This window comes from Lepisosteus platostomus, chromosome 6 (genome assembly GCF_059453375.1).
Source record: "Lepisosteus platostomus isolate fLepPlt1 chromosome 6, fLepPlt1.hap1, whole genome shotgun sequence".
Taxonomy (NCBI): Eukaryota; Metazoa; Chordata; class Actinopteri; order Semionotiformes; family Lepisosteidae; genus Lepisosteus; species Lepisosteus platostomus.
The window spans coordinates 64,766,831-64,792,768 of NC_142616.1; the positions used below are offsets into that span (position 1 = coordinate 64,766,831).

General features: G+C 38.7%; 1 protein-coding gene across 2 annotated transcripts in view; it reads right to left on the reverse strand.

Annotated features, from left to right (window-relative positions):
• The window catches only part of fgd (faciogenital dysplasia), a 63,166-nt gene that overhangs the window by 33,779 nt on the left and 3,449 nt on the right, over positions 1 to 25,938 (reverse strand). The window contains exon 1 of one of the 2 annotated variants that reach the window (XM_088636936.1): positions 11,602 to 12,021. The exons of the other annotated variant lie outside the window; for it this stretch is intronic. Within the exon in view, the coding sequence (XP_088493062.1) occupies positions 11,602 to 11,962 (361 nt within the window). The 5' untranslated portion in view covers positions 11,963 to 12,021. Of the gene's footprint in view, positions 1 to 11,601; positions 12,022 to 25,938 lie in introns of those variants that run through there. 2 annotated transcript variants of the gene reach the window in all.

Consider the following 25,938-nt stretch of genomic DNA (forward strand, 5'->3'; position numbering starts at 1 on the left):
TCAATCTCAAAAAGTTTGCATGTCACCTTCATTTAAAAGTGAACAACTGCTTGTGCCTCAGAACTGGACTCAATATCACTTATCCTACCACAGTGCTATTTTGGCATAAATTCACATGCAATATATTTGTGAGAAACAATAGAACACACTAAATACAAACCCACATTGTGAACTCTATGATGACTCAGAACCTTTAAAACTGTATTATTCAGGGGATAGATTATGACAGGCGGTGTGCTAAACAGCCGGCGTTATCAGATTGCTGGTGGATTATGGTATAAACTAACAAAAATAAGAAGCAGTGGATAATGACATGATCAATGACTGCAGAGTCTTCTTCAGGTGTGTGGAAGACGAAGACTGTGGAGCTTGAACTCCAAATTTCAGGATCAATAACAGGCCATAAACTATAAATACACTTACACTGCTATAGCTATCTGAAACTAAAGTGCAAGTCCCACACTGTAGCTTATATCTATTGCAATTATATATACAGTACATGTTGCATGACATACAGTAACAAACATGAATGTTAGTAATGTAAGAAGAAGGATATAAAGAACACTGTGAAATACATCATGTGTCATCTGATTTGTCAGTGGGAACTAATTTAGATTTATATTGAATATCTAAAGGTTTCTGTGATGATCTCTCAGACTCTGCTATGTTCTAGTTTTTAAATATTTACATAAGGTGTATGTAAAACCTATACTAACTGATTACTTTAGGATTGAGGATGCCTAAACATATTCCATCAATGCATGGTATTGAAACAAATTGTCCTAAAAATTATATTTTAAACCTAAATATATGCACATACAGTAGGCTTCGGGATTAAATTAATAAAATTGAACATAATCCATATGCCACCTAAATACAGATACCACAGTAATGCAATACTTTATTGCATTCATAATAAAATAAATCTGATTTGTACTTATTTCTGATTATTCATAAACACCAGTTTAATTGATTTAATTTGCTATATGTTCATATTAAAAGTGGTTAAAAAAACTGCTGCCTGAGAAATGCAGATCAGAGACTGCGGCTCAAAGCTTTCTGCCAGGACAAGTCTTTTAAGTGTCTTTGAGGTAAAGCCCTTTGCCGTCAACCTTTCATGTAGAAATCACCACATTTAATATTCTTTTTCTGAATTAGGTCAGCGTACACATCAATTAAATGCCTCCATTTGGATGTCAAGTGGGAATCTTTTATTTGCTCAACAAGATTATTGGCTTGACGGATAGGGCAGCCATATCTTTTGAAGTGTAATGTGAAGCAAGATTAAAGAAGCAAGACTAAATGACACCAGGACAGCATTACTGTAGTAAAAAAATCACACACGCTGCAAAGTAACATTACATGAAATGTGGGATGAATAAAGTTAATAACAGTTTGTCTGGTTCTGCCACACTTAAGCAAAAACAGCCCTGCCAGTCAGACATATTTATTCAGTTAGGATTTACTTCATACTCAGCCTGAAGGAAACAGCTAAGACTTTATTATAGATACTATACTGACTGAGAGCCTGTCATTTTCTCTTACGCAAACATGCAAGTGATAAAAATGCAACCCATACATAAATGTCTTCGGTTTTCCTATCTAAAATTGCCAGCAGTAAAACACATTCTTTATCACAACCACATGAAGATGTAAAAATAACAAAGTGATTTGTTTACTGTACATTTTATCATATTTTTCCCAGACCTAAACCTTGTACGGACTGGTACCATTCCAGGAAATCTTTGATGCTTCTTAAAGGCCGCAGAGTAAAGTAGCTGTAAGACTCCTGAGTTCTACTTCTTATTCCAAAGTCATAGGAACTGCCTGACGCCGAACAGCTCGACACTATTATTAGTCACTTCCTAGAGAAATAAATCCAGCTGGTTAAGACTTAATTGCACCCTTTTCACCTCTTCACAGCTTCTGCAATGACACTGCCTACACAACCAAAAAAAATGGTCTTATTTAAATGAGCTGGACTAGCCAAAACACTAGGAGACAATGTTTTAATACATTTTTTTTTCTCAGATAATCCACTATAGAAGTAAGGAACAATACATCTGTGTACTCAGGCAAAACATGACCCTGTTCCATTTTAAAGATATACTGTACATTCAGTTAAATTGAACTGCCAACGAACAGAGAAATAACCTTCCCAAAAAAAGAAAGGGAAATGGGTAATCACCTCAACATGCAATTCTGCATACAAAGACAGATCGCTTAAAAGATAATTGTAATTCTTTAGCAAATGTTAAATGACTTGGAAAAACTTGCAACAATTCTTTTCAGTGCCAGAACCTAGTGTAGCTTGCAAAGAATACCAACATGCAATTTGTGCACGTCACTCATTTGTCTTACATTCTAATTACTTCAAGTTCTTTCAAATCTTTAAAATATGCACTGTGGCAGATAAAAAATAATACTGTGGTTCTGTTCTTAGCTAATTAAAATCTTGGGAGGGAGTGGAGATGTAAAAAACCCAACATTTGCTCTGAGAGAACAATTTGAGATTGACACTTTTAAGATGTTTAAGCAGAGCAATAATTTCCTATGATTGGATAAGCTCGATGGAATACAAAGAAACCTCACGCTGTTTGGATTTCAATAGCTGGAGGGCTTTTCATGAAATATTTCTGCTTTGTCACAGATTCAGTTCAAATTCAGCCTTTGCTGAATGCTAAACTTAATTGATACTGTAAGTCGAAAAACATACTGTATATAGTATATAATATCACACACACAAGCCCGCAGCTATCCCATATAAACTGGATTTTTTAAGAATTAAAGTAACAAGAGTAAGAAATCGCTTGTACAGTACAAATAACATGAAGGGAAAATACTGTCAGGATGCTTCAGTTATAAGTCTTTTTTTAGTTACATCATTTTCAGTTTATTTCTGTTTTTTTAGCTAAACTGAACATCAGATGACGAACACTAACACTAATGTCACCGTTTCCATTTAACACTTTGTTCATCTGCAAACTTGAGCAATGGGAATTCAAAAACGGACTGCAAGAACTGATCGTTTTTATTGAGTCTTACAAACGACATTGATCAGAAATAAATCAATTCACAATGTAAGGAAACAGGATATTGGGGATGGGGGCCACTTACTACGCACACATTAACAGAAAAAAAATCAAATAAAAAGAAAATAATTGTGATGGAATGTGTGGATCAAGGGAAGTTTTTGAATGAAACCTTCTGCAGTACAATATAATAACACTGTTGTATGGTCTTCTCTGTTGGTAATGTCTGCATTTCTTGTTTTTTTTTTTATAGGGCTGTGACAAGAGGATAATAAAGCTTGAATTAATAACTTAGAGCTTACAAAATGTCCTGGATCACTACCAAAGTGGAATACACAGGAAAATTGCCATCTTGTATTACATATACTGTATATATGAGTGTAACATTGGAAGGTGTTCCTTATTTGTGTTATTTTAATTTCTCATTTTTCAAGACATTTCTTGTGCAAGGCATATAAGAGACCAAGGCATCTAGCCAGCAGGGAAGCTACAGTAAATGCCAAGGAACTGGGATTCCACATTTCTCAGTGAAATACTGCCAACAATTATGCCAACCAATACAATAAGGGATGAAGGATCACTTGGGTCATGTGTGACAAGTCAGAGGTCCAGAAATGGATAAGGACCAATACACAAAATCTTACAATGTAAAAAAAAAAAGATTCCTAAAAAACTGTCCACGAGAGGGGTGATAACTGTAAAGAATATTTCTTGAAAGATTCAGAGGAGAATCCATCGTGACCCCGAGGACTTGCCACTGCATTAATTTATTAGTCTCAGTTATTTAATCTAAAGAGAAGGATTGATCCAGGTCACATTCTGACTGCTGGATAAAGCAGGGAATCTCAGCCTTCTGGAATGACGAGCTAACTACTGAAGCGTCAGAGGAAGATTCCACGTCCAAGAGTACGAGCCTTGAAAACAAATCCGATTTAGAAAAACACATGTCACCGATACACAAATATTTTCCAGGTCGAAAGCTTTAAATCGAAAATCAAAAGACTGAATTATACGTAATTACATATTCAGAAGAAAAGCTGTTTTGCCTGGCAAAAATGTGAAGTCTTACATACTGTAGTCTCAACCAAAAATAACAAGGTAGATATGAAGTTTGGAAATTTTGAGAGTGTTGACAGGAAACCATAGATAGACTTCAACCAGAGGGTTTTGCAAATTGGCGATGCCTCTTTATATCCACTTGTGATTTTCCCAGGTGGACGAACGCACTGTTAAATCACATACTGCCAGTCTTACCACAAGCATAAGCATGACAATAATCCCCTCTCGCAAATGTACCTTGCACATGGCAGGGGGGTACATATCTAAGCCTTGAGGATTGCTTTCATCCAAACTAACAGAAAAAATTCTCAAACTATAAAAATGAGTCGTTTGCCTCAATGAGCAAATACAGTTCTACAGTACCTATGGCAGTGCCAAGGCTGAACAAAAAGGACTCATCTTCAAGAAAAGTGTTGGAACACCTGCCCAAGGAGGAGACCTCTAGCAACAGCTTATGGCAGGACACTGCTTAGGGTGCTGCACATCCATGTTACCCTTAATCTCTGAGCAGCTACTTTTTTAGAGTTCAGTGAAAGTTCAGTTCCCTGTTGGAAGCTTGCGGCTGCTCCGACTGAGCAACTTGCTCAGAAATGTCCTTACTCAGAATGAATTCTTCCGTCCAGCAGGTCGAAAAGGGAAATTCACCCACCCATAAACAAGTTTGGTGCCGGAAGCAGAAGCGAAACCCGTCACTCTTTACAGACAGCGAGCTGTGTTGGGCTGAAGAAATTTATACAAGGAGCGAAATGAGTAGAACTGTAATTTGAACTGACGCGCAGATGACAAATTTAATGATAAATACTGGAATTACTTTTTGATTAGAATTTCAAGGTGAAATGTGAGCTTGTTTGAATATAGACAGATACTTTATTGATCCCGTGAGGGAAATTGCAGCAGCTTAACACAGACACCACAGCACAGTGTAGCGAAATGATACAACAATACAATACGTGCAATACCGTCAGTACAGTCAGTGAGAAGTGCACTAAAAAAAAACTGCTCACAGTACAGAATATACCAAAAACATAACTTTACACAAAAAGTTGTACTGCACATTATAAATATAAAAATATATACATCTAATGTTTGGTTCAGAGCTGGAAAGAGGTACACAAGGCTCCTGCTCCACGCTTTTAAATATGATCTCTGCTCTTTCCAGGGCACAACTGATACCTTTCAATTCTCAGTCAAGGTTTGGTGGAGAGACTTGGATCAAAGAGGAACACAAAGATTTCTTATAAATAATACCTAAACCGTAGCACTGCCTACATTCAAGGTTCGGTCAATAGGGCTGTTTTTCTGTCTTTCATGTTTTTTAAAATACGGTACTATCACTAATGATTTTTATAACTTTGTTCCGAATCATACTGTAGGTTTATTTTTTTTCATTAATCTGAATGTATCACTTCGAAATGTACTGTTTTTCTGGGCTTTTAGTCATCGCTGTCCTCAGAAGCCGGTGCTATCAGAGACGTGTGCTCACCAGCAGTGAATTATCGCAGTCCCCTGGCAACAGAGACTACTGGGGAAGAGTCAGGATGTGTAGGGAGGGTTTCAGTGCTCCAACAACAACTTTATCAGTCCTCGGAGATTTCACTTTCCACAGCAGTCAAAACCAGGGAGGAGACAGCACCACTGCAGTCCTCCCAGTTTGTTGTTAATAAATCACACAACGAACTAGCCAAAAAAAGAATCAATTACGACAAAACTAACATGACACACTGACACACCTGGCTGGGCCCTGACACCGAGATAAAAATATCAAACCATTTTCAAAAACAGCAGGAGAACAAAGCTATCTTTTTAATGTAATAACTAATAATACTAAGAATGAGTTACACCATATTAGTTATTATTGCATTCGTTTTTATATTTTCAAACCTGTAACAACCTGCAAGCTCTATTATTGTAGCATTTTATATATTTTTTTCATTAAGAAAAATTCCAAAACGCTTTGAATTATTCAAACCATATTCTAAATAATAGATTAGACATCAATCAACATCTTAGTAGCTTTAGCAGCAGCAGCTGTTGGGAATGTATTACTGTCTCATGATCCAATAGTAAACACTTGTAATAGTCATCTTTAATTCAATCTTTAATCCTTAAAAAATAATTTATCACTTTAAAATAGTCAATTATTGTAGAGTCATGGTCTCTGAATTCTAGTTAAGAGCTAGAAATGTTTCAGGAGTGGATATAACCTTCTGTTAATTAAGTAGAGGCAACCTCAATAAATAAACAGTTAAATTTTGCTGTGGAAGCTTCTTTTTTATCATTAGTGGAGTTATTGATGCACACACTAATTTAAGTGACAGAAATAAAAGTCACTGTGCATTAGGTTTTTATTTAATGTCATAAGATTACAAAATGTCGGCGGTGATTAATTTTTAAAGTGACAGTCATGATGGTGTTTTTTTTTATTTTCCCCATTGTGTACAGACAGAAGTCAGCAAAATTAGATTTGTTCCTTAATAGGAAAAATGTAGTAGGACTATTTAATTCTTGGGCTCAGCTCAGAGCATGTGTTGCTTATAAATATACACGATTCCAGCAATGTTCTGCATGTCAAATTTGACCACTTTAGAGAGAAAAACACATACTTGTTCTTTAAAGTTTCACACTTTAAATGCAAGCCTGTGAAAAGAGGACAGCTTAGTAATTACAATAAAATCACATCCTGGTGACAGTTCAGATCCAGACATGATACAAGGAGACGTGGGTAATCTGAATCTAATTCCCCTCTTACAGATGGAAACAGAGATGATAGCTAAGTGAATTTCTGCTCCCCCCAAGCTTTGATAATTGGACAATTTTGCCAACACTGGAAACAAAAGGCCACATTCTCGTTAATGTCCAATTGACACAGCAAACAAATTATCCACTACACAACGCTGGTTTATTCTTTTGAAAAAACAAATGTTTTCTTTTAACGTATTATAATAAAACAAGGGAAACAGAATAAACGACCACAAAAATTGAGATATTATGCACAACCTATTAAAGGGGAAATGAAACACTATTTTTATGTTTTGGGTTTAAAAAGAATCGGCATTGAGTAGGGCATTTCAAACCATAGTGAAAGTAAAATGTACACAGTAAAGTGTGAAACCGCCAATTTACATTAAAAAATAGACAAAATTACCATGTGTGTGCCGCACCATATTCGCCAATTCAGAACAAAGCAACCAAACTTCTGGTAATGTGAAGAGGCCTTATTAGACTGTAAACGAGCAGGCTTGTGAATACATCTATTTTAACCCAATACAGATATTGCTCTCGACTTCAGGATTATTTTGCCAACAAATACTACTTGTTAACTCTGCATGCAGATCACGCTGGAATATTTCTGCTGTGAATTGTCTGCTGCACAACCTTCACTTATTCGTTCCTACATTGCATAATATGAGTGATTACAGTGACTAGTGAGCAGGAAGGGCCACTTCACATCGCAATTCTCGGGAACTCTCATTCTCACCTGTGGTGAGACCACAGGTCTGCAACAACATAGCGACTAGACACTACTTTCACAAAGTTCACCATGTTGTGCTTAACTTGGAATTTGTAAAACTTTGCAATAGTGTCAATTAATTTATTTCATTACCGAGATTTAAAAAACTGGTCTGAGAAACTGGGACTGCAGTTCCCCTTTAAGATGGATATTTCCAATATAAACTTTTTGATTTCACTGTTGCAATATATAGTGGAAACCTGACTTTCCTTAGGTAGTTAGCAGTGTAAAGAAACAATTAAAAATGCTTGTGATTAGATTCTGAACCTATTATAAAGTAACTGAGTAATATTCTTATCAGTTCAGACTCCCTTAGCTAAAATACCAAAAATATGACTATGCAACATCTTCACTTTAGGTTTCTGTTCATTATTCACTTCAATTCAAGATAATGGTAGTTTACAAACCTCCCAGATTGCCCTTAACTAATGACTTCAGCTTCTCAGATTTATCCAGTGCTGCAGTACAACCTCCTTAAATTTACCAAAACTTACATAAACTATTCTTTTACATCTCCCCCTCCAGTCCACATCTCTCATTTCAAAGGCTTGTTTTCTCCTTTTATCACCTCATACCTGTGATGTCACCTTGGGTTGGTCTATACACTCAGGTGCTGCTGCTCGCCTCCAGCTCAATAATTCATTGCCTGAAAGGATGTCAAACACTGACAAACTAGCACTGCTGCTCTCCTCACTCTGCATGAGAAGCAGAGAAGAAATAGTCACCGTAAAGGGTCTGAAATATTGAACAGCCCTCCGCTTCCACTAAGCTGCACTGCAGAGTGGCTTGCCTCTGTAAAACCCCTCTATGTAATTTGCAAAGTAGACTTAATTATACATAAACCACTAGTATTTTTGCTTTAAAGATACATTTACAATTTCACAGGAACATCTATTAACCTCATAATGATGTTTTTCCTACAGAACCTTAATCATTTACTAGAGATGAATTCCTGCATAATGCTTTTTGATCTCGGCTTTTTCTTGGCTCTTTGTATCTTGTGGAATACATACATAAGTTATGTGCAAAGGCAAGTCCGTCCTTGATACTTTCACGAAAACATTTTAAATGTCTTTGCCTATTTGAATATTTTGCCAAAGCTGTGCCTATGGGCATTTCACACAAAAGGACTTACTAAGGCATAAAAAAAACACACTGTATGGACCTAGAGAAATAATTTCACACCTCACATGTATCAGAGATGGCTACATGAAAGAAAAAGATAGCACCCCTGGGGCAACTATGTAAAACATCCTGACTCGTACATCTAAAGCTTCAGGAAATTAGCAGTGAAATCCCACTGGAACATGTCTTTAGTCTTTTACATACAGTATAGTGCCACTGTGTGTGGTGTTAAACTCCCTTTTAAACAAACATCTGGGGCCTCTTGCGCGGCTCCAGCCGAGAAGCTGCTCAGCTGACTGGCACCTGCACTCTGTGGTCAGGTGTTTAAGCCCGGGTCACGTCACTATCCGACTGTGACTGGGGTTCTTACAGCGGCACCGCACAGCTGGCCGACTTCGGCAGAGGGTGAGGCGGGACTGGCGAACCGTGCAGCCTCCTGGGCTCCGGCAGGAAGGCCGCCTCTCCAGTTGGAGCTGAACCTCCGGTACGGGACTGTCCCGCCCGTGACGTGCTCAAAGACGAGCCCTTCGAAGGTGGGCGGGCTGGAGGGGGTCTCCCTGCACTTCCTGTTCTCTCCCCTGTGCCGTGGCAGGGTGTGTAACTGTGAGCCAAGACAACAGGGAACACACAGCACGCTATTCCAAACTGGGTGTAAGAAACATTACTGGCAATTCTAAATGTATCCCTCTTACAAATGCAACCAAATATACAGATACTACCAAATGACTGTCGCGGTGTTGTCACTGCTTACTGAACCAATTGAACAGAAATATGTAAGTGCTAACACATTATATGCAATCCGACTTTGGCAGTGAATCCGGTTTTAAAAACCAAATCACTAGTGATATTTTTATATCTCTAGGAGTTGACTACTTATTCTATTAACTCTTTGTTTCTAATACTCCTCCATGAGCAAGCTTTGGAATTTGCCCTTGATGCTTTCTGACTGAGAAAGCTCCTGGCGTCTTGGCGATTGCGTGTAAATTATGGTTAAATTATTATCAGTGGGGTTTTAACAACATAACAAGAACAAAGAACATCTTCTAATGCACAGATTCCAAAGCAGTGAAATCAAACTACAAACTTTGAAAATAGTAACCTACTTATTCCACACAAAGTTCACTGAGGGCAGTATAATACTTATTAGCATGACAATGCTGCCCCCAAAAACTGTTTTGGAGCTGGAAGAAACATGAATGCCATCTTTATAATCATCATGGTCATACTGCTCCATAAAACAATTAGCACTCCCTGGTTTTCAATAAAGAACAAAATGAGCAGACAGTTAAGGCTGTTATAAAGCTATAGATGCTAGCACTGCTATTCTCGATGGAGCTGTTACATTATACAAGCGATTCTGTTCAAGGTCATACTCAATGCAGAAAATATTTTTGTCAATCTTTCTGTCCTAATACGGAAATCCTGTGTGTTCACATGATCACAGTACTGCAGGTGAGCTGGTCATCCTAGGGTTTTTATCGAATTGAATACTGTGAATCTGGCTCTAATCTAAAGTATATCCTAGTCTAAGTAAGAACAATTAAAGCATTTTATGAATCTTACACAGCAATACTGCTACAGATTATGCCTTATGCTGTATGTCTTAGACTTCTATAAATAACAAAAACTAGAGAGCTGAGAAGAAAATTATGGTAAATGATGGGAAAATAAAACTAAAAGGGCAATAAAACTGTATAAAATAGGTCTTAATGTATTTTAGACGCTTAATAAAATTACTGGCGAAGTGATCCCAGGGCTTGACACAGACAGAGCCTACAAACCTTCCTCAGAGATCCCGTGAGAAATTCAGAGCTATATAGTACATCACAGCTCTGAAGCATGATAAGCTCTACTTTGATTGATCTGGGGTTAAAAGGTCACTTATTAGACTTTCAGAGCATGAATGTAAAGCATCGTGTAAGAGACTCTTGCAGCTGGTGCCGGTTGCCATGGAAACATGATGACCCCACTACGTACCAAACCCGCTGTGAAATAAAAAGAGGTTCACATGAAATGCTTGCTTTTTTATGTACACTGTCAACATCTGTGAGGTGGTGTCTATTAACCTTTCACAAGGCTGTGAAAATCACCAGTACACAAACTAAATACTTCCTTTAGCATCATCTGTCATTGGTTCTGCATTTCACCCCAGGTGTCTTCATCTACGTGAAATAACATATCTGACCCATTAGAGCAGTGACATTTGCTTTCTTAAGATGTAAATACATTAGTATGTTTTCCTTAAATATGCTGTGTGCACTTGAACAAACAGCACATGGGTTTCAAACAGAATTTTTAAAGACTAAGTTTGTGTGTTCCATAGCTGCATAAATTCATAAATAAGTACCTTATGTTTCTAAATAAACCTGCAAAACCTGAGGGGAAGTTTAAAAGCATAAGAGCATTTCTAACATTTTAGCATAAATCACAATTGCGCTGCAAGTCTTTAACCTTGAGAACTGTGACGAGACTTTACTGCACAAAAACGTCTTGCTAGAAAAAATTCAAACTTATCTTTGCTCAAGGTGAAAGTCAGTTTCTGCACTTGGTATTTTAATGCTGCGGACATGAAGCTAAAACAGTAGAAGTAGAAGCTGGCAGGCAGGTTGCAGTGTTTTAACTCAATTTAATTAATACCCATGCCCAAAAAAAGCAAGCAAAAGCTACACGTATTTTAGTTATTTAAATAAAAGACGTAATGTAACACTGAAAAAAGGCGGCAGTTTTACCAAACATAATTGCAGCAGAACCATGCCACAAAATGTGCTTGCTATCACGGGCACCATCTTAGAAATGAATTCAGGCAAAACAGAGAATCCCAGAAAGACACATATTTGCAACAGATCGCAGTGTGAAAGCTTACCAGCAACTCACCAGCTAAGCCAGAGCAACCATCTGCCTGGTGTGTTTCCAAAGCTGCTTGCTTTAAATCACTCTCCCTTTCATTCCAGCAGGAGAAAAATACATGACAATCCCAGAAACCACGAATACTCCATTCCACAGACAAAGAAAAAAACGGAACGTGAAAAATAAGATAAAACTGCAGAAGGGAAACAAGAATCAAGCAAGCAAAAAGGAAGGCATGGTTTTCACATGAAGCTTTCAGTAGTTGCAGTGAATCTCTCAAGGTTTTCTTGGTATCTGCTGTTTTAAGGCCTCCCCCTAAATGACACAAATTGTCCAACCAAAACGTGTTCTGCGGTCTTTTTTTTTTTTTTTTTAATTCAGGTTTCATTCAATGCTGCAGGCACACACAGAGCCTCTTAACAATGGCCAGGCACCACGATGAAAGAGGAAAAAGTAGTTTTCAGCCTGCATAATGCCTTAGAATGGTTGTCATAGAAACAAATGACGGTGGGGGAGAGAGTGAACAGAGGGAGTGGAGAGAGAGACAGAGAAGGAGAGAGACTGCTGACCAGCTCTGGTAAATCGAGAAACGGAGAAGAGCTTTAGAAATGGAGCTTTTATTTCATTTTTTTTTTCTCCTTTCAAACACAATCCTAGCGGGCGTTAATTTCTCTGCCACCTCCCAGACTGTGAAATTAAAGAAGATGCCTAGACGCTGCTCAGGCTGTTTACGTCGTTCTTTATATGCACATAAAATTATTTTCCTCCATTCCTCGTTCTGTGCTTTCTTCCTCGGACATCCGTGAAGATGTTTGAATTGTGTGAAGAACAGGGGCCTCCTCACAGTCGGCTGTGTGAGACTCTGACCTGAAAAGAGTTCATTTGCATAACGACACTGTTGCAGAGCTTCACTAAAAATAATAATTGGAAACAAACATGCATTACAAAACCACAAGCTTCTCTTCTTTTGAGTATAGGGGGTGCTTAGGTATAAATATTATTAAGGCTTCATGTCAGAACGCAGGTAGGCCTGTGACTGAGTTTCAAAATTGTCATTTATAAATAACCCTTATTCTTCACATGCACAGGCTGTGTAGTGTATATCAACACTGTGTGAATTCAGCTGGTGACAAAGTGACATCTCACCAAGGTTATGCACAGAACAGTAAGGATTTCTATGGTTTTGGCTTGGACTGCAGCTTTAAGTGCATCATTTTAATATAGCGGGTTAGTGCTATATAGTGGACAATACAGACATCTTGGCAGGCAGCAGAGTACAGTAATAAATTGTATCATCATCATCTCAGTGAAACAAAATGTTAACTTGTTGGGTAAGAAAGGAGACAGACATAATTTGAATAATTGCATGTTAGACTGGAACATTCTCTGAAAGATGCTTGCAAAGCACTTGTTTTATTTTGCTTTGTCTTTCTTCCACTGATCTGGAATGCCCATGGTTGTGATCGAGTGCTTTTGACATTTAGCAGGAAAAACCCTTGACTTATTTAGGAACTCTGCCTTTTCGCATGCGGAGCAATCTTTTTCAGAAGCCCTGCGCTGCCACTGTAAAACACTGCTCTTTCAAATCGTGGCATTTGAGAATGTGCCCAAGAGATATTTATTCTGCCGGGGAAAACACAAGCTATTTTTTTTGTCCCTCGGCTTTTTTCCATACCCAAACTCACTTGCTTCCAATACCTTATTCAGTGGTAGAACAGAGCCGATCTGTTTGTCTTCAGGGGCAGCAAAACCTATGCCAAGAGCAGAGAGGCCTGCTACACCAAAACAGCAGTCCCAGAGAGTGTCTCAACTCTAACAGTCTGTGACAACAGCAGTGTCTCACAAGCAAATCAAGGATATCCTGACAGAATGGATCCCACCTAACCTCAGTGGCATTAATAGACGATAGTGAGACGACAAGGATGGTGCAAAGGAGAAGCATTTCAGCCCAACTGCTAGTAAAATACACCTAAACCCTTGCCCTAACCAGGAAACAAACTTGGGCCACAACACTGAGGGTGCCAAGCCCTAACTACTGGACTACGAGGGAGTACAAAATAAAAAAATAAATGATTTAAAGCAAATTGTTCACAACTCAAAACATTGTTATATTCACTAACTTGTGGATAAGAATCCATCATTTCCAGAGATCCACTTTTACTGTATGTTGACCCGGAACCCACAATTCCTATAATTTCATTTGAAGCTTTGATTGAGTTAAGTGTAATCAGTAGATACACTGTTACGTGTATACCAGTGCAAGAACAATACAACAATGTGCACATTTCCTCTGAAATGTGTTCTCGCATGCTAACAAGCACCATTTCACACTACCAAGTCAGGACAGAATGTTAAAAGTGGTTGCAAGGAACAGTATAGAACTACCAACACGAGGGACTTTTATTTCTGGAGACTGAGTCACATGAGTCACGCTTAGGGACTGTTGCCCTGGTGTTTGTCCTACTTTTCACAAACTCCTCTAGCCCCGCGCAATCAGGACATTTGTTGGCTGAGATTACAGTTCCGGCTACAGTCCATGTGAAACCGCACGTGAAGGATGTCAGACAATTGAAAAGTAAGGCATGAGTATTTCAATTAACATTGCGCTGAGTAAAGTTACAGTACATTATAATCTGCCGGCTTCTGAAATAACTATCCACAAAAATGCCAAGGTCACACGGCGTTTGCAGAATGACTCAGGGTTTCAGGTTTGCTGGAAGCTCAAGACTCACAGTCCTGTGCACGCTGCTCTCATTGTCCGAGCTCTAGTTATGTTTTTTGTTAAATTGCCAAATCGAAAATTTATGGTTTCTTTTTAAATTGGTTTTCTTAAGAATGTCTGTTTTAGGATCTGTCTGATTCAGTTGTAGAGAGGCCAGAGGATTCAAAAGCTTTTCCCGATCACTGTCCAGTTCACTGTAAGATTCTGCAGTGGCCACTGGTATATGAGAGTTTCCAGCACCTGCACAGACCCAGCATGTTCAGCTGCACAACAGTATGTTCAGTTGCTCCAGTCCACCCAGCCAATAATCCCCGCATCGCATTCCACCCAGTAATCCCAGCGCTGAGGCAGCATCCCAACCAGCTGGGGTGTCAGATGCCTCATGTCTGCTCAACACTATGGAAATCAGGATGAGCTGCCAAGACTTTACCTTTTTTCAGGAATTCTCTCAGCTGTCTGCCACCTTGCAAATGTTCATTTTATAACTCTAGGTCCCAGAAATGTAACAGAAGCAATCACTATTATTATTATCACTATTATTATTATTATTATTAATAATAGTGAACTATTAAAATAATAAGAACTATTAAAAGAAATGCAATGTCTCACTGTATATAATTACAATTCTAATGATTATTAATATATGAATATTAGGCTTTTAGCTATAATCACTACATAATCTGTAAAATTTCTGATTACAAAACAAGCAATAATCTGTCAAATACTAATAGTGCAAAAAAGTTGAGTGAGTATATACTGTAAGTAAACCTGTTACATCAATTAAATCACATAAAACACCAATGTTTTCTCAGGTTTGGTACAGAAAAAAAGGGGAATTACGGCTACAGACACATCTGTTTGTCCAGGGTGAGCATCATGTGACCCACGGATGTCTGCTAGGCTGTGGACACCACGCCGTTGTCATAACAACCAATCCAAGGGCCCCGAGCACACTGACCAGCTCTTAGATATTCAAATAACCAAACCGTTCAAAACACCCCGTCATAGCTTGTTTCTGTAAGGTCAAAGACTACAATCGACACATTCAGTCGCTTCAGGCAAGTCTGAACAATCCTATGCATGAAGTCAAAAGCCCGTGAGACACTGCAATTTAGGAAATCTAGGAAGACTGTGAAGCCTTTCTCATTCGTCAAGGTCCAGATAATCATTTCATATTAAACCAAACATAAACTGAAAAACGTTATAAGGTAAAGACAGGATATATGTTCAACTTTAAAACTAACGTTTTATAAATAAGTCCCTCATAAATAAGCTAAAGTTGTTGTTTTTTAATAAATAAGTCCCGTATTATAATACTCTCAATGCAATGGTAAATAAGAGAGTGTTTGGTATTTATTAAAAACGCCTAAAGAAAAAGAGCTATCGCCCTTCTGGATTGAATTCAAAAGGAAACCAGTGATGTGTGTCAAATATCCTGGAACCCTTTTCTGGTATAAAAACAGTCCAAGATCAAGGTTCATTATTTGGGACGTTTTGATGTTCTGAGTGCAGCACCTATCCATTCAGCACAGGGTTTCAGCCCGTTCGACTTGATCAGTCACCTGCACAATTCGCTGGTCCATGGGAAACCCATGAGTTCCAAAGACCTCCTACTACTATTCACCTGATTCTGGGTTATTATTTAGCAAAGTGCCCTCTCTTATTGCCTTCTCTTTTACAACATCCGTCCATCCGTTTTCTAATCACCTGATCCAATACAGGGTCCTGGGGAAACAGAGACTCTCCCAGCAAGCGACAGGCGCAAGGCAGGGCACACCCTGGGTGGGACACAAGTCCATCACGGGACACACACAGGCATAAACATGCACACACTCACATCTTCCCTGAAGCTAATGAACCTACTAGTGTGTCTTTGAACTGTGAGAGGGAGCCTGAGGACCTAGAGGAAACCCGCTTGAACAAGGGGAGAACATACTGTACAAACCCCTCTAGGGTAGCACCCCAGGAATTGAACCCAGAGCCCAGCCACGCTAACCACAGTTCCACTGTGCCACTCTTCTTTACACTATCTTAAACAGAAACAAGCAATATGGGATCATAAGTACAAGAAATCCAAATATTATAATTCATAATAACACAATTGCATACAGCAGGCTTGTGTTAGACCTAATACATTATGGGCATGTAAAGATATTTTTACAAAAAAGGATGAATAAAACTGATGTCAACAGTGGAACATATTAGAATTTTTTTAAAAATAAAAAATGTTAGGTGTTTTAGAGTCAGATACTCCACTTACACTACATTATATCCAGGTGTTCGAATGCAGCAATTTTCTATATTAGTTTAACATACCTTTGTTGCAGGGCAATTGTAAGAGACACTCATTTAACTCTGTGTGCAGATCCATTAGTGCTCAGAATTCCAAACAAAGGCCAATATTTCAGCCAAGCGTACTCAAAATAAGTACAACTACTATATGAGCACAGATTTTCAAACACAAAGCCTGTGTTTCAATAAAGCTTTAAAGCCTGACAGGCCCCTTTGGTGGTAAAAAGCATCTGCTGTGTAAAAGCGAGGTCTGCAGCATTACTGCATTGTTTTATCCACTGTGAAAGCTTTTTTGTTTTTAGAAATCAAAATCATATTTTTCGAGAAAGAATATGAATCAACCAACACCAACAGCACTGACAGAATGATCTGCCTTAGTTTCTATTTGGATGCTCTCAGCTCACACTTCTCCTGGGATCTCCCAGTTAATTGACGGAGAGAGACCAGGCAGGGCTTCTCTTCTGCAGGTCTCACTTGTGTTCAATGAGGCGCCAGCAGCCAGCTGGATGATCTAACCCACCATGCTGGACTGGCAGTGGGAGCTTGTCAGCCTGCCATGTGGAAATAGCAGAAGAGGGATGCGATTCCTTCGCCCATTACCGCATGAATAAGAAATGTGCCGAGTAACTGTTAAAGGGTATGGGGTTGCGGAAACAGTCCTGGATAAAGCGTCAGATATTTTGGGTGGCACCGTATATGCAGTGGGTAACACAGGGAATAAGTGTATATTTTTTACTTTATGTCTGCACAATTTGCCAATGCCTTATGACTTGACTTTACGGCTACACCCCACTGTGATGCACAGGGACATTGAGGACCTGCAGGAACTATGTGCCTTTTGACACTTGAAAATCTCCGCAGCGGAGCTTACAGGAGAGTCAACAGTGACTGAAATATTACTGCACCTCTCTCAGATCAGGTGCCAGGGGCTTTCCTACCTCCAGCTGAGACACTCCCGATGCCCGTGTGCACACAATTGTATTCTCCACCAATCCGTAACTGAAGGAAAGACAGGCTATGCAACATGTGTGCACACATATATGTATTTAAAGGAAAACCATCTTTCTTGGACAGCGCACATCAACATCAAAATAAATACTTCTTAGGGATTATACAGTACATGCAAGAGGAATGTACTGAGTATATAGATAATTCTGGTAAATGCACAAGGCTCAGGTAATGATATACCCATTGATGAGGTTGTTCAATTGAAATTATCCTTTTCATTTTGATTGTCTGAATACGATCTGAAAGCAGTCACAGAAACCTGATACATTTAATAAAAATTACAAGTTGTCTTAAATATTTGCCTTTTTGCCTCCTTAACATCAAAGTCAGCACGTTATAAATAACACCCGATGCAATCACATACATTTGTTCCTGCCAGCGTACAGTACAAATACAGAAAGAAGTCGCTTAAGCAATAGCAAAGTGCAAGTCTCGTGAAACCAACTCTCTTATGTTTGAGCCATTCTTTTTCTTTTAAGTGTTAAATGTTGAACTGTTAAACATTGATAAACTATGCATAACAGCAGCACATTGACATGAATGTGTTTAAATAGTGATGTGGTTCTATGAATTTTTCAAGATTATTTTAAAATTAACTTACAGCTTATCTTCCAAGTCTTTGCATCTGGAACATCATACAGCTGCCCTACTTACAGAAAATGTACTTTAAAAAAGACTTAATGATAACATGCTATCACTTTATAGTACTTGTCTTTGGTTTCATTGTTATTAGACAATTTCACTAACGCTTTTAACAAAAACCATTTATTTTTGTATGTTTTTCTACAAAAGGACATTTACTGAAGCAAGCAGAGTGAAAAATATTGTTCAAAGGGGTATAGCAACAATGTGCAGCCGGGATTTAAACCCACAGCCTTCAAGTGACAAGTCAGGAGCCTTAATCACAACCGCCTTACACCTACAAACACTGGCTACAGGATAGAAGGATCTTAAAAGAAGGATTTCCATCATTCATTCAGGGGGTAAAGAATAACCATGGTTCTCCTACCTAACGTAAACTTTAAATGAATCATTACATTATCAAGCATTAAAGTATACTATGTTGATATTTTTCATGTGAAGAAATAATGTAAATTACATATTACAAAATATATTATTATACACTTTACTATTATATGTTACTAATGGTTTAAAACACAGTATATTATAGTATTCTAGTTCTAATACAAGCGTATAAAAGATATTACAACATTGTTCTTCAATTATTAAAGATCAACCTAGTTAACAGATAAGAAAATGCTCTTTAAAATAGTTTTTTGGTTAGATTCCAAACTGAATAAAGTTTGGTGAGGATCCGCTGGCCACAAATTGCTGAAATGAGCTGATCTCCAACGGCAACACAAGACGAATCAAGGGAAAATATGAAGAGAGCTACCAAAGACTGTGAGAGTTAGATCTAACAGAGAGGAGGTCTTGTAAACAAGTAAGAACAGCCCCCCAAAATAAACATCCCATTTGTTAGTTTTGACAGTTGAAAAGACCTGATAATACATTACATGTGATGAACAATATCAGGCCTACAAAGGCTTGGGAAGAAACTAATAGAGGAAGCTCTTTCCACTTCGTTACTTGAGCTGTCAGCTTTAATTAATTATAATGACCTCAAAAAACCCTGCAGTCTTTCTTTCTCCCATTTTGCTGTTTGCATAATTAACCCCATGAAAACCTACCGATTTCTAGTTTCACACAACATCTTCAGCCCAGCACACTTCAGAGACCAAGTGTTGCAAATTGTCTGGAAAAGGAACAAGCATGGATTTGACCAAACAGCGGTCAAATCCGTGCTGCGGAACATATGGCGTGGCAAAAAACATGAAGTTGCCGATGTGAAACGTGCTGCTTGAGCACTCGAGTGAAAGATCACAATTGGCTGACCATGAAAAATTGCATAAGATGACCTCCTGCATTCAAATAATGTTGCAGATGTTGAGGTGAGAGTATGAAATCAACTGTGATTCAATGTATATATACAGTATCTATCCCTCCATACAGTATGTCTTTAAACATGTGGAGTAATTGCAACCGGAGGGCACAAGTGGAAACAGAATAATTAAAATCTGCAAATTTTAGTCTTGACATGAAGGGTTGTTGGAGTAAGGAACAAGCTAACCAGTAATGTTGATGAAGTCAAAACCCTGGTTTATTTCAAGAACTTGTTGATTGAGATCCTTACCTTAATTAGCTACTACTTACCACACGAGGTAGATGGTATATTATCATTTTGCTTTGGAGGGTGCGATGCTACATTACACCGCAGTACATTATTAATCATTATTTCGACTGGATTTGAAACAATATATTTAAAACAAACAATGCAGTTTTAATGTCATTTGAAATAACTCCTTATTATTTCCTTGCAGGATGACAGAAATTATACAGTGTATGACTTTCAGCCTTTGTTGATCGGTATAAAGACCTCCCCAAGACTTTTTCTTCCAACTTCAACTTCTCATAAAACTCTCCCAGTCTCTTTGAGGGTTGCAGTTCAGCATTTCCTTGGTCCAGTGACACTCTGTCATTCATACTACACGTATAATCCATTGCCTTGCTGTATTGCATATGTAATATGCACTGGAGTAAGAACTTGAGTGAGAACTACACAGTTCATCATTCCAGTCTTTGCTTTCCCTAGTATTAACACCACACCACTGTCACACTTAAAGCTAAACGGTGTTAGTGATTTGACCAATTTGAAGAAGAAGTCAAAACGGTCTTCCTGGTGCACCATTCCTCCTCAGAACTGGAAATGGATTGTCTGATCCTTTTACCATTTCCTCTCCCCATGTGGGCAAGAAACAATTCAAATATCGCGTTACAAAATGTTAATGAATTTAACGAAGGAGCATTTTTCTTATTCTTCATTGTACTGCAAATGCTGTCAACATCAAAGGAGGAAATTGAGACAGAGGTGAGAAATGGGTTCTGGGTTTGACTGTCAGGACATGAAACTGCTTGTTGATATTAGTTGTCAGCAGCCAAATCCGCAGTTGTGATAACCCAGGTCTAATGAAATAAATGAATGAGGCAGCACTGTAATGACAGCCCTTTCAATTATTCAGAATCCCACAAGGAAATTCCATGAGCATGTAAACTTGGCATAATTATACCCACCTGGCTCCACAGAGAGATCTAGCAGCCCTGTAACGGGCACTGGGATTTCAGCACACACGCCAGAAGAGAGCAACTGTCAAGGGATTTTTCTGCTTTATTTCTTTTTGTTCCGACAGCTTTTTGCTATCTTAATTAATCATTGCATAAGAGTATTACTATCTTTAAAAAACACCAGCAGAGAAACTATGAAAAACAATGCAATGTTTTTCAAGATGCAATTAAAACAAAGTGAAGTATGACTGGGGGCATGGGAGTTAGCACTGCTGCCACACAGCTCTTAACCCTGAGTTTGAGTCTGGCCTGGGGTCCCTTCTGTGTGGAGTCTGCACGTTACCGTGCTTATGTGGGTTTTTCACAGGTGCTTCAGGTTCCTCCCACCTTACTTTCCAGATTAATTGGCATCTCTAAATTGCCCCCATATGTGTGTGTGAATGTGTGAACATGAGCCCTGTCCACGGTGCAGTCCTGTCTCAACACCCTGTGCCTGCCAGGTTAGACTCCAGGTTACCGTGACTCTCTGAGGATAAAGCAGCTACTGTAAATGGATGGCTGGAAATATGATTAAGCTGGGTTGTGAAGCCCACAGTGTTATATACGTAAACTGTACAAACAGAAAGCCCCTTGAAGGACGTTTTCAGAACAGAGAGCCGAGTTTTATAAAATCGATAAACGTTTTTTAAGCAATTTTCTACAGCACATTACAGCCAAGTTCTTTTATTCAAATTTTCAAACTAAAACGGACAGTCAAAATGTCAAACCTTTCCAAAAAGCCTCCCATTTTTGAAAACGAAGCCTGACGTTTGACAGTATTTGAACGTACACAGAACATGCCCTGAGTGCTATGGTAACGCAAACATTTTCATTTATTAGGTACTTTTTATGCCTACCTTAACAGTGGGTAACTCCCTAACCCTTTTAATTATTTCAAAAAATAAACTGCACACTGATGGCAACATTTTAATGTGGGCTGCCTTTTCTAGGCAGTAACTTTGTGCACATTGATCTCTTTACTAAGCCAAAAGATGGTAAATACTGACCTTTGAATCCTCTTATCTCAACAGAACCTTCTTTTACACCACTGGTGCAATAAAATTGTTCTGAAATCAATCTCAGTCATATAGCACTTGGGGCAAGGGTACATGGGAACTCAATTTTAACCACCTAGTGAATATTGCTCTAGTTAAGACCAAATCTGCACTGAGGCTAGGATAGATGTTGTCTGTGATCAGTCCTGACTGATTATAATGATTATAATTTCCATGTTTTTGAACAGTGAGACTTATATCAGCATATGAATAATATATGATTAAAACAAGAATCACTTAAAGTCTACTGTACTTTATTTTATTTATTCATTTTCCAACAAAAGGCCCTAACCTTAGAAAAGGCCAACATGGTTTGATAACTAACTTCCAACACGATCGGCATTCCATTTAAGACAGAGCATGTTGTCTTCTATATAATATCAGAGAAGCAGTTAGTAACTGACATCAATAATGTAAAATGGGTGCTTAAAAGCTTCAGATCACTAGAATTTTAGCATAAAATAATCCAGAATAATCATTCCACAATCCTCATCACAGAAATAAGTGTTTTATTTCTATTTGTACTTAATTAGGCGGATTTATTCATGCATATTTCCCTTATTAAGTGCTGTCAGGCTTCAAAATTAGAAGAAAACTACACCGCTGGTTTCTCTTTGAATTAGAGCTCCACCTAGTGGTAACTTTGCATTGAACACGCCAATAACTGAACAGCCTATTTTCTGCACTTGGTGAGACTTGGGAAAGGTTACAAATGAGATAAGCCTTACAACCCATCTAGCTTGTCTGGGTGCTAGTAGCTAAGTGATCTGCTGAACCGAGACAGTTGTTGCAATAAGTCAGGGCTTCAGCGCAAACAACATGGCTGGGTAACTTGTTCAACACAACCCATCGTGTAAAGAAGTGCCTGCAGTTCTCCGTTTTAAATTAATTCTCTGTAGTTTCCGTGTCCTCTATTTCGTGTTGATTGAAGCAGTCCACTGGATTAACTTTGTCAGTGCCTTTGAACATTTAGAATACTTGAATTAGATTCCCTTGGACTCTTTTCTGTCTAATAAGATGTAGTTCTTTTACTCTGTCAGTGCAGGAATGTATCTGGTTGCTTCACTGCTGGTGATTCTGAACAGCAAAGTCCTGCAGTAATTCATATCCACAGCACTGGGGGAAGTCAACTAATCACAGTGCTAAGGACAGGTTCTGTAGATTACATTATAGATTCATTTTATTGGACATCCACCTTTAGGGCATGATTAGGGAAAATCCAACCCACATACAGTACAGCACATTCAGGCTGTAGAAGAGAGCACTTTACTCCCTTCTCTTCCTGTAACAGACATTTAAACTCCATTGTGGAAATCCAATAACATGCAGATTCACTGCAATGTTAAATTTGTCAACACACTTTTTACTTAACGGTTGTTTCGCCATGACCTGAAATGCTGGTGAATAAACAGCTGGACATTGCAGGTCAAGAGACACATGGGGGGTGCGCACCAGTGAAAGCTATTGTTAGCATGTTTATAATGGCAACCAAACAGCGTTTCCCAGATTTCTATTGTGCTATGAGGAAGCATTCATAGGAAGGCATAGGCTGTTTGAGCACTGCCAACAACAACAAAACATCAGCTGTTTTAAAGACATGACAACTACAACAACAACAACAATTCTCTTTGGTTTAAGAGTATTTTTCTTGTCTTACAGCAGAATATCATTGGATTGTTCAAACGCAAACCAGTCTGGGCTCCAACGCATCTACACAAAAGACAAGGAAAGCCAAACCTAATACTGTACTGGGACAAAGCCACTGTACCTCAGCTGTGACCAGAGTATTCAGTGAAAAAACAGGGCCTAAGACTGAACAAAACAGCACAGCTGAGCAGACCTGACCTCTAACATCAGACTGTGTTGCACATCACAGGGGGAAAGCCTTATCCTTAACTAGAGTCAAGGCCAAGTACAGATGTATTTATTGGCTGAAGATCTTTCCTTTATTTTTTTCCAAATAAAGGAGAAACAGCTACAGTGCTGTATTTTAATCTCCAGTTACCGAATATGTAGAATAGTGTTCCTCACATTATGTAGCCCAGGCATTGAGAGCACTAGGCGGCACGAATGTCAGATCAGTCAAGCGTCAGCAAGCAGCAGACAAACCACCATATCGAGAGGAAGGTGATGTTGAGTCAGCTCTCCTCAGGTGACTCTCTAATTGCCCAGCTAATCAAAGCTGTCTGCGCTGTCGTGTAATGCTCCTCCAAGTCAGTCTCTGCTTGTCTGAGGTGGGATTCCTGGCATGAAAGCCCCAGCTCAGCCGCTCAGCTCAGCTGTAACAAATAACGTAAAGCAAGAGGAGGTCATTTCTGTCCACTGCCACGCCAGCCCCAGCTGGAAGGGAGCAAGAGCAGGAGGGAGTCTCTGGGAAAGAGAGGCCGAACGAGAGACCTCAAGCGTAAATGTCTCCAATTGAAACTGAACATTCCGGGCTGGGTTTCCCACAATTCTGTGTCCAGCAGGAACACCACAAACAGAACGCTAACAGGATAAAAACAGCAACAAACATGCGCTGTCTTACCAGTTCCTTTTCATAATGAAAGTACAGTACTTAAAACTCCTGGCTACAGACATCCCTCATTGCTGTTCTAAAAAGCATGTCTCTTTTGCAAATCTTCAATGTTTTGTAATCCATGTTATTGTTCTCTGTTTGTTGTGTGCTGTTAAACTTGACTTACTTGTGTAATCCACCCTCAGCAGGAAAACTGTAATTGTAGATTTTCCTATGGTAGACAAGATCAGGTGTGATTGTAAACATGAACTGTATAAGTATTCTTTTGCTGAATCCTCCAAGACATCTTCAAAGAACCTGATAATGAAAGGCTTTTTGTTCTTTTTTTATCTTTATTATATTGCTAGTCTCATGTTACACTGAACACAATAATCACTGCTGGTTAGCAAATCATTACCTACTATGTATCTCCCTGCTTTTTAGCCAAGTGGTGTTAAGACAGGACAGGAATGTAACCTGAAAGCTTTTAAATGGAGATACTGCAGTTAAATGGTAAATGTACTGTGCAGGAATTACAGATCTTCATCATTGGACCCCAAATCATTAAATAAAGCACAGCTAGCACAGCTACTGACAAATGTTGAAAACAAATGAAACAGTCAGTACCCACATCCATTGAGAGAGAATTGTCATCTCACCACCAAATTGTTTAATTAATCGGAATTGAGTTTAGACATTTCAGTAGGACATCCCAGGTAAAATCATATTCTGGCTTGTCATACACATTACCTTCTCTGTGGTCCCAGCAATTCTTTGAGATTCCATTCTGTGTTATACAGGAGACAGAAGACATAATCAAACCTGCTTCATGCTGAATTGTTAAAATCAGTTGTGATGGGATGAAATCTGTATTTCACTGTATTTGACAGCTGATAAAAAACAGCCATGTACGTTGTGTTTGAAACAGTCTAGAAGACCAAGCCTGGTTTCCTTTATCGGAGAAGGACCACCATTTTAAAAAACACACATAAGGTCACACAAGTGATTTATGATTAAAGACACTGATCTTTTGGCAATGCACCCGCAATACACATGTTAGAAATACTGTTATACAAGCGCAGACAAAGTTCAAACAAGACGTTTGTGGCCACTTAAAAAAGCAAGAAAAAAAATCAGAAGCAAAAAAACTGCCTGCAGTAGCTGTGTAGTTGAATAAGCACTGCTTCCCTACAGCTGTCCTGTCTGTGCTGTCTCAGGGCAGAGGTTTCTGATTTTCAGTGTCAGTTAAAGACATTTAGTAAAATTCTCAGTGACTGCATGAGCACATTTGATTTTTCAACTTTGGCAGAGGACTGCAGACAGAAACGTACTTGCAGTCATGGCTTTTTTGCCTGTAGGCTATCTTCCAAAAGCATGTCAATTATGTAAAACTAGGCATCATGTAAGTTACTTCCATCACAATGATGCTCGGTTGCCCTAATCTAATCTTTTGCCTAGCATTTTAGAGCTATTTCTTAAAGGGCTAAAAAGTCACTCAAGTGTAAAGGCAGCTAGCAAAGCAATATAATGCAGGCAATGGGACTCCTATGGTAAGCATTTACTTTAAAAATGATAATTGCCTGCGTTTGAATAGTGCTTTTCACCCCCCAAAGGATCCCAAAGCACTG